This window comes from Pseudophryne corroboree, chromosome 8, assembly GCF_028390025.1.
Source record: "Pseudophryne corroboree isolate aPseCor3 chromosome 8, aPseCor3.hap2, whole genome shotgun sequence".
Classification (NCBI taxonomy): Eukaryota; Metazoa; Chordata; class Amphibia; order Anura; family Myobatrachidae; genus Pseudophryne; species Pseudophryne corroboree.
Genome location: NC_086451.1, coordinates 390,535,987 through 390,548,006, shown reverse-complemented (window position 1 = coordinate 390,548,006; position 12,020 = coordinate 390,535,987). Strand labels below are relative to the sequence as shown.

General features: G+C 45.9%; 1 protein-coding gene across 1 annotated transcript; it reads right to left on the bottom strand.

The window, feature by feature from the left end:
• Window positions 1-1,620: 1,620 nt before the first annotated feature.
• SNRPA (small nuclear ribonucleoprotein polypeptide A) lies at window positions 1,621-11,985 on the bottom strand. The gene is made up of 7 exons (XM_063937708.1): window positions 11,817-11,985; window positions 11,012-11,095; window positions 10,606-10,778; window positions 2,798-2,971; window positions 2,544-2,723; window positions 2,188-2,276; window positions 1,621-2,061 (listed from the first exon to the last, which is right to left on the bottom strand). The coding sequence occupies exons 2-7, from the start codon at window positions 11,082-11,084 to the stop codon at window positions 1,902-1,904; spliced, it is 849 nt and encodes a 282-aa protein (XP_063793778.1). The 5' UTR covers window positions 11,085-11,095; window positions 11,817-11,985; the 3' UTR covers window positions 1,621-1,901.
• Between the last annotated feature and the right edge of the window lie 35 nt (window positions 11,986-12,020).

Sequence of the window (12,020 nt, the reverse complement as noted above, 5' to 3'; positions counted from 1 at the left end):
ACACTTTTGCCTAAGCAACAGATGAATTTGGGTATTTTACCAGATCTGGTTTTCAATTTACGCTTTTGCATTCACTTTGTTTTCTCCTTGCACCTTGGGGTTTTAGAGCTCAGCACCCTATTATGGCCCTCATTCCGAGTTGATCACTCGCTAGCTACTTTTTGCAGCCGTGCAAACGCATCGTCACCGCCCACGGGGGGAGTGTATTTTCAATTTGCAAGTGTGCGATCGCATGTGCAGGCGAGCGGTACGAAAAAGTTTTTTGCAGTTTCTGAGTAGGTCTGATCTTACTCAGCCCTTGCGATCACTTCAGCCTGTCCGGTCCCAGGATTGACATCAGACACCCGCCCTACAAACGCCTGCGTTTTCCCTACCACTCCCAGAAAATGGTCAGTTGCCACCCATAAATGCCCTCTTCCTGTCAATCTCCTTGCAATCGGTTGTGCAAATGGATTCTTCACTAGAAGCATTGCACAGCAACGATGTCATTTGTACCCGTACGACCTGCGCAGGCACCGCAATGCGCACGCATTTTTGACATTTTAACTGATCGCTGCGCAAATCGGCAGCCAGCGATCGACTCGGAATGACCTATGTGCGAGCAGCATTAGTGATAATCATTTAACTGCTGGAAGCACCAGATTCATCCTTTATGCCTCATGTTGACAGCAAAGATATAGCCTTTGGGTTCTTGGGCATTTCCTAAAGAATCATACAGCCCATTCTCTAGATGAATTTCATGGGAGACCACTCCGGAGGAATACTGGCTCTGTCTGTACACATCGGTCCTGTAGAATTAGGGGCTCCACATTGTTTGGAAATGGCTTTATGGTATTTCCCACTAATGAGCAGCAGCAATCACCTCTGATATGACTGTAGATGTCTTTTCACCGTGGCTGCTAAAAACAAAGTCTTAATGCACTGGACTAAATGCCGATAATGTTCTGCTTTCTCGCACAGGAAGTTGTAACACCTGATCAGCAGCCATTGGCCTAAGATTACCTTCTTTATAGATATGGAAGCAGCAATTAGTACTTACACATTTGCCTTGTTGATTTGATGGCATGGTAATGTCTAGTTATGGGTGATTTGTCACAAGAAACTAGATCTGTCAGATAGGAAGATTAGATCACTATTATGCCCTAGTGTCATATTTGGAGAATCCCCCCAAATAACTATCGCACAACCAAAGTCACTAAACTGACAACACAAGCTGACACATTTATGAAATGTACATGTTACGGTGACTGCATTTATTACACGCGGACAAGCAGGGGCAGCACCAAGGGTATTAGACGTGAAGCCTCCAGCAAAATACCTCCTTAAATTCCAATCTGCCACGAGAAGTTGTTACCTATGTACCCAGTGTAATGCTCCTGTGCCCCCTAGTGGACGAAGAAGAAATTGTAATTTGCAGCTCTTATGCAAGACTGCTTGTATTAATGGTTACATAGAAACAGAGTTTGACGGCAGATAAAGACTACTTGGCCCATCTAACCTACCTTCTTTTTTTTTTTTTTTTTTTAAACCATATTTGTATCTCAAAACTTATGGTATTATATACTGGATAGAAGGCCCCAAAAGATTGCATTGTTCTTAACTCAATAAGCCCAAAAAAAATAAATCAATGGAAAAAGATTTTATTCAAAAGCTCCAGGTACAATGTCTGGCAGGCAGACTCTGGGTGCAATGCTTTCAACATGCTCATAACATTACAAAAATATAAAATAAACCATTCCATACTCACCCACTTAGTAGGCTGGATGAAAGAGCAATAAACTTAAAAATCAGTTAAGAGTCTGAACAGTATTTAACTCAACCAACCATATAACGAGTTGGAGTTTTTCTGAAAGCCAGACGACCAACGGAAGCTTGAGAGAGATTTCCCAAAACACTTTAGACTACTTCTTAGCAAATGAAATCTTCATGGAGTTGCTCTGCGTAATCTTGAACCCTTGTAGAGAGTCTCTGGCAGCGCCAGCCTGTACTTCATTGTCAAACTCCACAAAAGCAATATCGTGACGTCCAGGAACTAGACGGACCTCCTTGAAGCCAGGGAACCTGAAGGAGATTAGGAGGCATAAGACGTGTCAAGTGGATCAAAAAGACAAATATAACAGGCTTTCAAAAGATTTAATGCTATTGGTCACCAAACATAACATCAGGGAAGAGTCTTGAGATACTCACTGGTTAAAGAGCATAGACAACATTAACTCGTTGGTCTCTTCTGGGAGGTTGGTCAGGAAGAGAATATGGTTTGGTGGGTTTTCAGAAATCTGAAGGGCGAGATACAATGTGGATGTTAGTTTATTAGCACGCAAAGATAAGCTATCAATACAGTATTTTAAAACACACACATAGAAGTCACATCTATTATGACAAGCATAACTAATACACAAAAAGCACTGCATAGGAAGGGATTCTTCAAAGATTGACCGCTACAAGTTCTACAGACCCATTTGTCCAAGCAGGTGGACAAGAGTGAGGCATGAAATACAATTTGGCTTCTCTGTGCCTTGTGTGTTTATTGTAGCATCACTTACTGGCTGCATGGGTGCAAGCTGTCCTGGCATCATCTGTCCATGGGGCATGCCACCAGGTGGCATCTGTCCTGGAGCCATTCCTGGAGGTGGCATCATGCCCGGGTGGTGCATATATGGTGTCTGACCAGCCATATGCATCATACGTGGAGCCTGGGTCATTCCATGAATATTCTGCATTCCCTGAAGTCAAAGAACACTTGTAAGATATAGTATGTAGACAGGGGAGAAATCAATCTATGGAGGCACAAACTTACTGGCATTTGCCCTGGTAAGCCTTGCACCAAAGGTACGCCTGGAACAGGTTTCTTGACAGCTGCTGGCTCTGGTGCCTTCACCTTCCTCTTCTCCTGCCTCTTACGGTCTCGCTCTACAAAAGTACCTTTCATTTTGGCAATGATGTCAGAGTCCGACTTTGCGTACTGTATTCTCTGCAAGTGGAGGGAGGGGGAGAAGAGATCAAAGAGTGTTACAGAAGACAGTATCAGCACGACTGCCAATTTCCTTAACGCGTTTCTCCGTTATGGCATTAGAACGGTTTCATACCTTCTGATGAAACCGTTCTAATGCCATAACGGAGAAACGTGTTAAGGAAATTGGCACTGGTGCTGATAAACTGTGCTTTGGACTATTGGTTTCCACCTGCTCCAGATATCCAGCTATACACGGGCGCATCACAGCCTTATGACAGGTGATTTCAGCCGGTTGCTGTTCTACCACATTTGGTCTGTCCTGGCCCGGGCAGACAGACCACATATTCAGCTTTGTTCCGGTTAAAGACACAGCCTGCGGTTTACAGCCGCCGGCCGCTCCATTCAATAAGAAGCATCACGTTACAGCCTGCGGCGAGGTGAGGTGAAAACATTACACTGACCTTACCGGTCACTGTAATTTGTCTAAACCGCATACTACGCCAGCAGTATAAAAGTGAAGTAGAGCGGCGAATGGTTAATACCGGGTCCTGGTGAGTGCACACATCAGGATATTTTGGATCTAAAGACTGCAGCTTTTGTATCCATTTAAATATCTGGACTCATAACAGCAAATTTGCTATAGCAATTGTATATATCCTTATACACAAAGAATTCCTAGGATATATAAATAACTGGATATCAAGTAATTCTGGCCAAACTAGCCTATTAAGATACACAACATATGGATATGGACTGCCTATACACTTATGAACTTTAAGAACACTTTGGAGCTATACAGTTTATCATCAATTGAAGTGTTTTACAGCTTTTTAAAGTGCCATACATGCATAATTTATGTATATAAATGTGATTTATTTTTATCTATATTTACGTTTTAATATGTAATAAATGTGATTGGAATTTAAGCGCTCTCTATTAAGTACTTTATGTTTGTAAATTTAGTATAGTTTAACCCCAGGCTATTAAGTGGGAGCAGCTTGTATAATAGCCTGGTGATTAGTATAATTCTAAGCTATTTATTGATTAACTGGTGATCTAACTATTAACTGCTGCGCCTGGATTTTTGTTCACGCACCGGTACACGTGGGAATACCAGAAAAATTACAGTGTTTCCCCTGGTACCTGTGAGTGCACAAAATATATATTTTTCAGTTAACGAATAATCTACTTACTGCTGCTGTGCATTAACTTACTGATTCTCTCTAAGAAAAATCTCATTGAGATTTTGCATGCTAAACCAAGTAATTTGAAAGCAGAGAACGCTGTATTTTAAAGCAGTATGGATTCTTGAGTATCAAAATACATTCTGGACAAGAGACTATTTAAGAATTGTTTTGTTGTAGCCCACTAACAAAGTATTAATCTCCAGCTTGAGCTGATAGTTATTAAACATCAGAGTGGAGCTTGGAAACCTTGTAACACTGAATGGAACAGTGAGAGCTAATTATATCCAGCTGCTTATTTATTTATTTTTTAATGTTTATAGAATTTTTTTTACAGAGCATGGATTGTGATATTAAATGTGATATTATGAGAATTACTTTTATCATTTTTATGTATACAGTGCCAAGTTTGAGACAATATTAATTTTAAAAACTCATGAAATTAGATTTAGAGGTATGAAAAGGAGTTATATATTAAATATAAGATTTGAGAAAAAAAATAAAAATAAGATTTTACTCACAGGTAAATCTATTTCTCGTAGTCCGTAGTGGATGCTGGGAACTCCGTAAGGACCATGGGGAATAGCGGCTCCGCAGGAGACTGGGCACAACTAAAGAAAGCTTTAGGTCACCTGGTGTGCACTGGCTCCTCCCACTATGACCCTCCTCCAAGCCTCAGTTAGGACACTGTGCCCGGATGAGCTGACATAATAAGGAATGATTTTGAATCCCGGGTAAGACTCATACCAGCCACACCAATCACACCGTATAACTCGTGATACTATACCCAGTTAACAGTATGAATATAACTGAGCCTCTCAACAGATGGCTCAACAATAACCCTTTAGTTAGGCAATAACTATATACAAGTATTGCAGACAATCCGCACTTGGGATGGGCGCCCAGCATCCACTACGGACTACGAGAAATAGATTTACCGGTGAGTAAAATCTTATTTTCTCTGACGTCCTAGTGGATGCTGGGAACTCAGTAAGGACCATGGGGATTATACCAAAGCTCCCAAACGGGCGGGAGAGTGCGGATGACTCTGCAGCACCGAATGAGAGAACTCCAGGTCCTCCTCAGCCAGGGTATCAATTTTGTAGAATTTAGCAAACGTGTTTGCCCCTGACCAAGTTGCAGCTCGGCAAAGTTGGAAAGCCGAGACCCCTCGGGCAGCTGCCCAAGATGAGCCCACCTTCCTTGTGGAATGGGCTTTTACAGATTTTGGCTGCGGTAGTCCAGCCGCAGAATGCGCCAGCTGAATTGTGCTACAAATCCAGCGAGCAATAGTCTGCTTAGAAGCAGGAGCACCCAGTTTGCTGGGTGCATACAGGATAAACAGTGAGTCAGTTCTCCTGACTCTAGCCGTCCTGGAAACATAAATTTTCAAGGCCCTGACTACGTCCAGTAACTTGGAATCCTCCAAGTCCCTAGTAGCCGCAGGCACTACAATAGTTGGTTCAAGTGAAAAGCTGATACCACCTTAGGGAGAAACTGGGGACGAGTCCTCAATTCTGCCCTATCCATATGGAAAATCAGATAAGGACTTTTATATGACAAAGCCGCAAATTCTGATACACGCCTGGCCGAAGCCAAGGCTAATAACATGACCACTTTCCGCGTGAGATATTTTAGATCCACGGTTTTTAGTGGCTCACACCAATGTGATTTTAAGAAACTCAACACCACGTTGAGAACCCAAGGTGCCACTGGAGGCACAACCGGGGGCTGAATATGCAGCACTCCTTTTACAATGTCTGAACTTCAGGTACTGAAGCTAGTTCTTTTTGGAAGAAAATCGACAGAGCCGAGATCTGTACCTTAATGGAGCCTAATTTTAGGCCCATAGACACTCCTGCTTGTAGGAAATGCAGAAATCGACCTAGTTGAAATTCCTCTGTTGGGGCCTTTTTGGCCTCACACCAAGCAACATATTTTCGCCATATGCGGTGATAATGTTTTGCAGTTACATCTTTCCTGGCTTGAATCAGCATAGGAATGACTTCCTCCGGAATGCCCTTTTCCTTTAGGATCCGGCGTTCAACCGCCATGCCGTCAAAACGTAGCCGCGGTAAGTCTTGGAACAGACAGGGCCCCTGCTGCCGCAGGTCCTGTCTGAGCGGCAGAGGCCATGGGTCCTCTGAGATCATTTCTTGAAGTTCTGGGTACCAAGCTCTTCTTGGCCAATCCGGAACCACGAGTATCGTTCTTACTCCTCGCCTTCCTATTATTCTCAGTACCTTTTGTATGAGAGGCAGAGGGAGGAACACAAACCGACTGGTACACCCACGGTGTTACCAGAGCGTCCACAGCTATCGCCTGAGGGTCCTTTGACCTGGCGCAATATCTTTTATAGCTTTTTGTTGAGGCGGGACGCCATCATGTCCACCTGTGGCCTTTCCCAATGGTGTACAATCCTTTGGAAGACTTCTGGATGAAATCCCCACTCTCCCGGGTGGAGGTCGTGTCCGCTGAGAAGATCTGCTTCCCAGTCGTCCACTCCGGGAATGAACACTGCTGACAGTGTTAACACATGATTTTCCGCCCATCGGAGAATCCTTGTGGCTTCTGCCATCGCCATCCTGCTTCTTGTGCCGCCCCGTTGGTTTACATGGGCGACTGCCGTGATGTTGTCTGATGGGATCAGTACCGGCTGGTTTTGAAGCAGAGGCCTTGCCTGACTCAGGGCATTGTAAATGGCCCTCAGTTCCAGAATATTTATGTGTAGGGAAGTCACTTGACCAAAGTCCCTGGAAATTTTTTTTTTTTTTTTTTCCTTGTGTGACTGCCCCCCAGCCTCAAAGGCTGGCATCCATGGTCACTAGGACCTAGTCCTGTATGCCGAACCTGCGGCCCTCTTGCATGGAACCTGCCGAATGGGTTTGTTTCGTAGGAAGCTACCATTTTTTCCCAGGACTCGCGTGCAATGATGCACCGATACCTGATTTTGCTTCAGGAAGTCTCTGACTAGAGATGACAGTTCCTTGGCTTTCTCCTCCGGGAGAAACACTTATTTCTGTTCTGTGTCCAGAACCATCCCCAGGAACAGTAGACGTGTCGTAGGAACCAGCTGTGACTTTGGACTGTTTAGAATCCAACCGTGCTGTTGTAGCACTTTCCAAAATAGTGCTACCCCGAGTAGCAACTGCTCCTTGGACCTTGCCCTTATAAGGATATTGTCCAAGTACGGGATAATTAAAACTCCCTTTTTTCGAAGGAGTATCATCATTTTGGCCATTACCTTGGTAAACACCCTCGGTGCCATGTACAGTCCAAACGGCAGTGTCTGGACTTGGTAATGGTAATCCTGTACCACAAATCTGAGGTACTCCTGGCGAGGATGGTAAATGGGGACATGCAGGTAAGCATCCTTGATGTCCCGGGATCCCATGTAATCCCCCTCGTCCAGGCTTGCAATAACCGCCCTGAGCGATTCCATCTTGAACTTGAATTTTTTTATGTATGTGTTCAAGGATTTTAAATATAAAATGGGTCACACCGAACCATGCGGTTTCGGTACCCCAAACCGTGTGGAATAGTAACCCCGTCCTTGTTGAAGTAGGGGCACCTTGAGTATTACCTGCTGGGAATACAGCTTATTAATTGCCTCTAGCGCAGCCTCCCTGCCTGAGGGAGTTGTCGGCAAGGCATATTTGAGGAAACGGCGGGGGGGAGACATCTCGAATTCCAGCTTGTACCCCTGAAATACTACTTGAATGAAACAGGGATCCACCTGTGAGCGAGCCCACTGATCGCTGAAATTTTTGAGACGGCCCCCCACCGTACCTGGCTACACCTGTGGAGCCCCCGCGTCATGCTGTGGACTCAGAGGAAGCGAGAGAAGAATTTTGATTCTGGGAACAGGCTGACTGGTGCAGCTTTTTCCCTCTCCCCATGTCTCTGTACAGAAAGGAAGCGCCTTTGACCCGCTTGCTTTTCTGAAGCCGAAAGGACTGTACCTGATAATACAGTGCTTTCTTAGTCTGTGAGGAAACCTGAGGTAATGGATACGAGGTCCCAGAGACCATCCCCAAATAATTCCTCACCCTTATAAGGCAGAGTCTCTATGCGCCTTTTAAAGTCAGCATCACCTGTCCAGTGACAGGTCTCTAATACCCTCCTGACAGAATGGTCATTACATTCATTTTGGATGCCAGCTGGCAAAATATCCCTCTGTGCATCCCTCATATATAAGACGACGTCTTTAATATGTTCTCATGTGTGACAGGGTCACCGACCACGCTGCAGCAGCACGATCTGCAGGTCTCAGTCTAGTACCTGAGTGTGTAAATACAGACTTCAGGATAGCCTCCTGCTTTTTATCAACAGGTACCTTCAAAGTGTCCGTTCCTAAAACGGCAGTGCCACCTTTTTTGACAACCGTGTGAGCGCCTTATCCACCCTAGGGGATATCTCCCAGCGTAACTTATCCTCTGGCGGGAAAGGGTACACCATCAGTAACTTTTTAGAAATTACCAGTTTCTTATCGGGGGGAACCCACGCTTTTCACACACTTCATTCATTCATCTGATGGGGGAACAAAACACTGCCTGCTTTTTCTCCCCAAACATAAAACCCTTTTTTAGTGGTACTTGGGTTAATGTCAGAAATGTGTAACACATTTTTTATTGCCGGGATTAAGTCACGGATGTTCCTAGTGGATTGTGTATATGTCTCAACCTTGTCGACACTGGAGTCAGACTCCGTGTCGACATCTGTGTCTGCCATCTGAGTGAGCGGGCGTTTTTTTTTTTTGAGCCCCTGATGGCCTTTAAGACGCCTGGGCAGGCGCGGACTGAGAAGCCGGCTGTCCCACAGCTGTTACGTCATCCACCCTTTTATGTAAGGAGTTGACACTGTCGGTTAATACCTTTCACCTAACCATCCACTCTGGTGTCGGCCCCACAGGGGGCGACATCACATTTATCGGCATCTGCTCCGTCACCATATAAGCCTCCTCATTAAACATGTCGACACAGCTGTACCGACACACCGCACACACAGGGAATGCTCTGACTGAGGACAGGACACCACAAAGCCCTTTGGGGAGACAGAGAGAGAGTATGCCAGCACACACCAGAGCGCTATATAATGTGGGGATTAACACTATAACTGAGTGAAATTTCCCCAATAGCTGCTTGTATATATAATATTGCACCTAAATTTAGTGCCCCCCCTCTCTTTTTAACCCTTTGAGCCTGAAAACTACAGGGGAGAGCCTGGGGAGCTTTCTTCCAGCTGCACTGTGAAGAGAAAATGGCGCCAGTGTGTCTGAGGGAGATAGCTCCGCCCCTTTTTCGCGGACTTTTCTCCCGCTTTTTTCTGGATTCTGGCAGGGGTATTTACCACATATATAGCCTCTGGGGCTATATATTGTGGTATTTTTGCCAGCCAAGGTGTTAATATTGCTGCTCAGGGCGCCCCCCCCCCCCCCCCAGCGCCCTGCACCCTCAGTGACCGGAGTGTGAGGTGTACATGAGGAGCAATGGCGCACAGCTGCAGTGCTGTGCGCTACCTTGGTGAAGACTGATGTATTCTGCCACCGATTTTCCGGACCTCTTCTTGCTTCTGGCTCTGTAAGGGGGACGGCGGCGCGGCTCCGGGACCGAACACCAAGGACTGGGCCTGCGGTCGATCCCTCTGGAGCTAATGGTGTCCAGTAGCCTAAGAAGCCCAATCCGGCTGCAAGCAGGCGAGTTCGCTTCTTCTCCCCTTAATCCCTCGCTGCATTGAGCCTGTTGCCAGCAGGTCTCACTGAAAATAAAAAACCTAAATCTATACTTTCTTTCTAAGGGCTCAGGAGAGCCCCTAGTGTGCATCCAACCTCGGCCGGGCACAAAATCTAACTGAGGCTTGGAGGAGGGTCATAGGTCATAGTGGGAGGAGCCAGTGCACACCAGGTGACCTAAAGCTTTCTTTAGTTGTGCCCAGTCTCCTGCAGAGCCGCTATTCCCCATGGTCCTTACGGAGTTCCCAGCATCCACTAGGACGTCAGAGAAAAACTATTTTAACAAAGAAGTCTGCTAGCGCTGTCTATTTTTTTTTTTTTTTTTTTTTTTTCTAGTGGATTGTAGTGAAAGGGCAGAGAAGTCCCTTTTTTTACAGTGAGCTGCATGTACATTTGAAGGGAAAAATCCTTTAGAACATATACACTAAACTGAGTCATAGAATTAGCGCCAGGGGGATACTTTGTTGTAGTTGCTGTGTTTGGTTGTTTTTTAAAGTTAGAATGCTGGCAAATTAAAAATGCTTTATATAGTATTACAACCATATAGTGATATTGGCGCCCGTATTTGAGTCGCCTTAGTTACCTGCGAGTCATGACAGTCACTACATACCCGACAAGAGAATCCCTACTTGTATAGCACTGGTAAGTGGTGGTCACTAAAACATACAGCGCTAGTGGTGGGGTGGGAACACAGGGAAAGATGGGTTGTTCTAACATGACAGAACCACAATACCAACCATAGGCTTATCGTAGAATGGGAATCCCTGCATTGACCTCAGGGCATTGGTTGCGCTGCTCACTTCTTTAAAGATTACAAATGCCTGTCCTCTCATCTTCAGATTGCGAGACACAAGGATATCAAGGATCTGCCCAAATTGGGAGAAGATGGCATACAGGGACTTCTTCAGCTCTGTCGGAAAGGAGAGGCTGTTAATACAACATTAGACACTAATATATAAACACAAAGCTAGCCAACTATACAGAGTCAGACGTTTCTCTAACTCTCCATATTCACACACAGGATCTACGCAACGCCTACACAAGGAACGATACTGCGTCACATCAGCTCCACAGATCAGACAGCACGCCCCACTTTCCACAAATAAACAACTCCCTCTACATATAAGGGACAGTGGGTCTCACCATCCTTCTTTATCTTCTCATTCAGATTGTTGATGTAGATCGTATTGTTGGGTCTGGTCTCCTGGATGGCCATTGTACCAGAGGCTGGAAGGAAAAATAATGCAAAACCGGTTAAACATAAGAACCAGCGTGGACGCTGAACTGCAGCATTTAAAGAAGAGCATCTTGTTAAGGCAATTTCCCAGACTCCTCCATTGCTGTCCAGGTTTTAAGGATCTCCATGTTTGAGCATAGATAGATAAGTCATATCAAGTGTACTAAATAAATCACTGTCAGTGCCACCATCCAGCTCAATACTGTACTTTGCAAAGGTCAGGCTTTTATCAGGTCACCCAGAAAGGTGAACTATGCTGGGTACAAACTGCACCATGTCGGCAGACCCACCATCACGCCGACAGAGCAGCAGATTCAGGTAAGGTTATGCACTCACTCACCTCCAACAGGTGAAGAGACGACTCATGCAGCAATAGAGGCACTCGCCTGGGATGTGGGTGTGCAGAGGCCTCACTGAGCATATATAGCCATTGCACAGACGGTATAATACATATTAATATTACATAAAGAACCCATCACATGGAGGATCCTGCAATACCTGGGGGCTCCCTCCTGACACCAGCCCCCAGCCAGGCACGGAGCCCCCCACTAGGCCAGACCGCTGCAACGCCTGGTTACTACAGGCAACATGGCGGCTGCACGCTGCTTACAGCCAGGCCCCTAAACCCGGCACTGCAGCACCGAGCAAGCACACTATTACTGCGCGCCTGCCGTCGGCCGCACCTAATATGGCGGAATAAGGACACATTACCTCTGTGCGGTCGGAGCTGTGGGAGTCGGTGTACGGCGCGGGGTCAGCACTAGGCCTCGGTGGCACAGTAACCAGAGCGGAAACAGAGAGAGCCGGCGGGAGACTGAAGACCGCTTACTGCACAGTCGGACCACGCCCCTACACACACTAGCACGATGCTGATTGGTGCGTCCGCCTCTCGTTTGCGTCACGTGACGGGGTGGA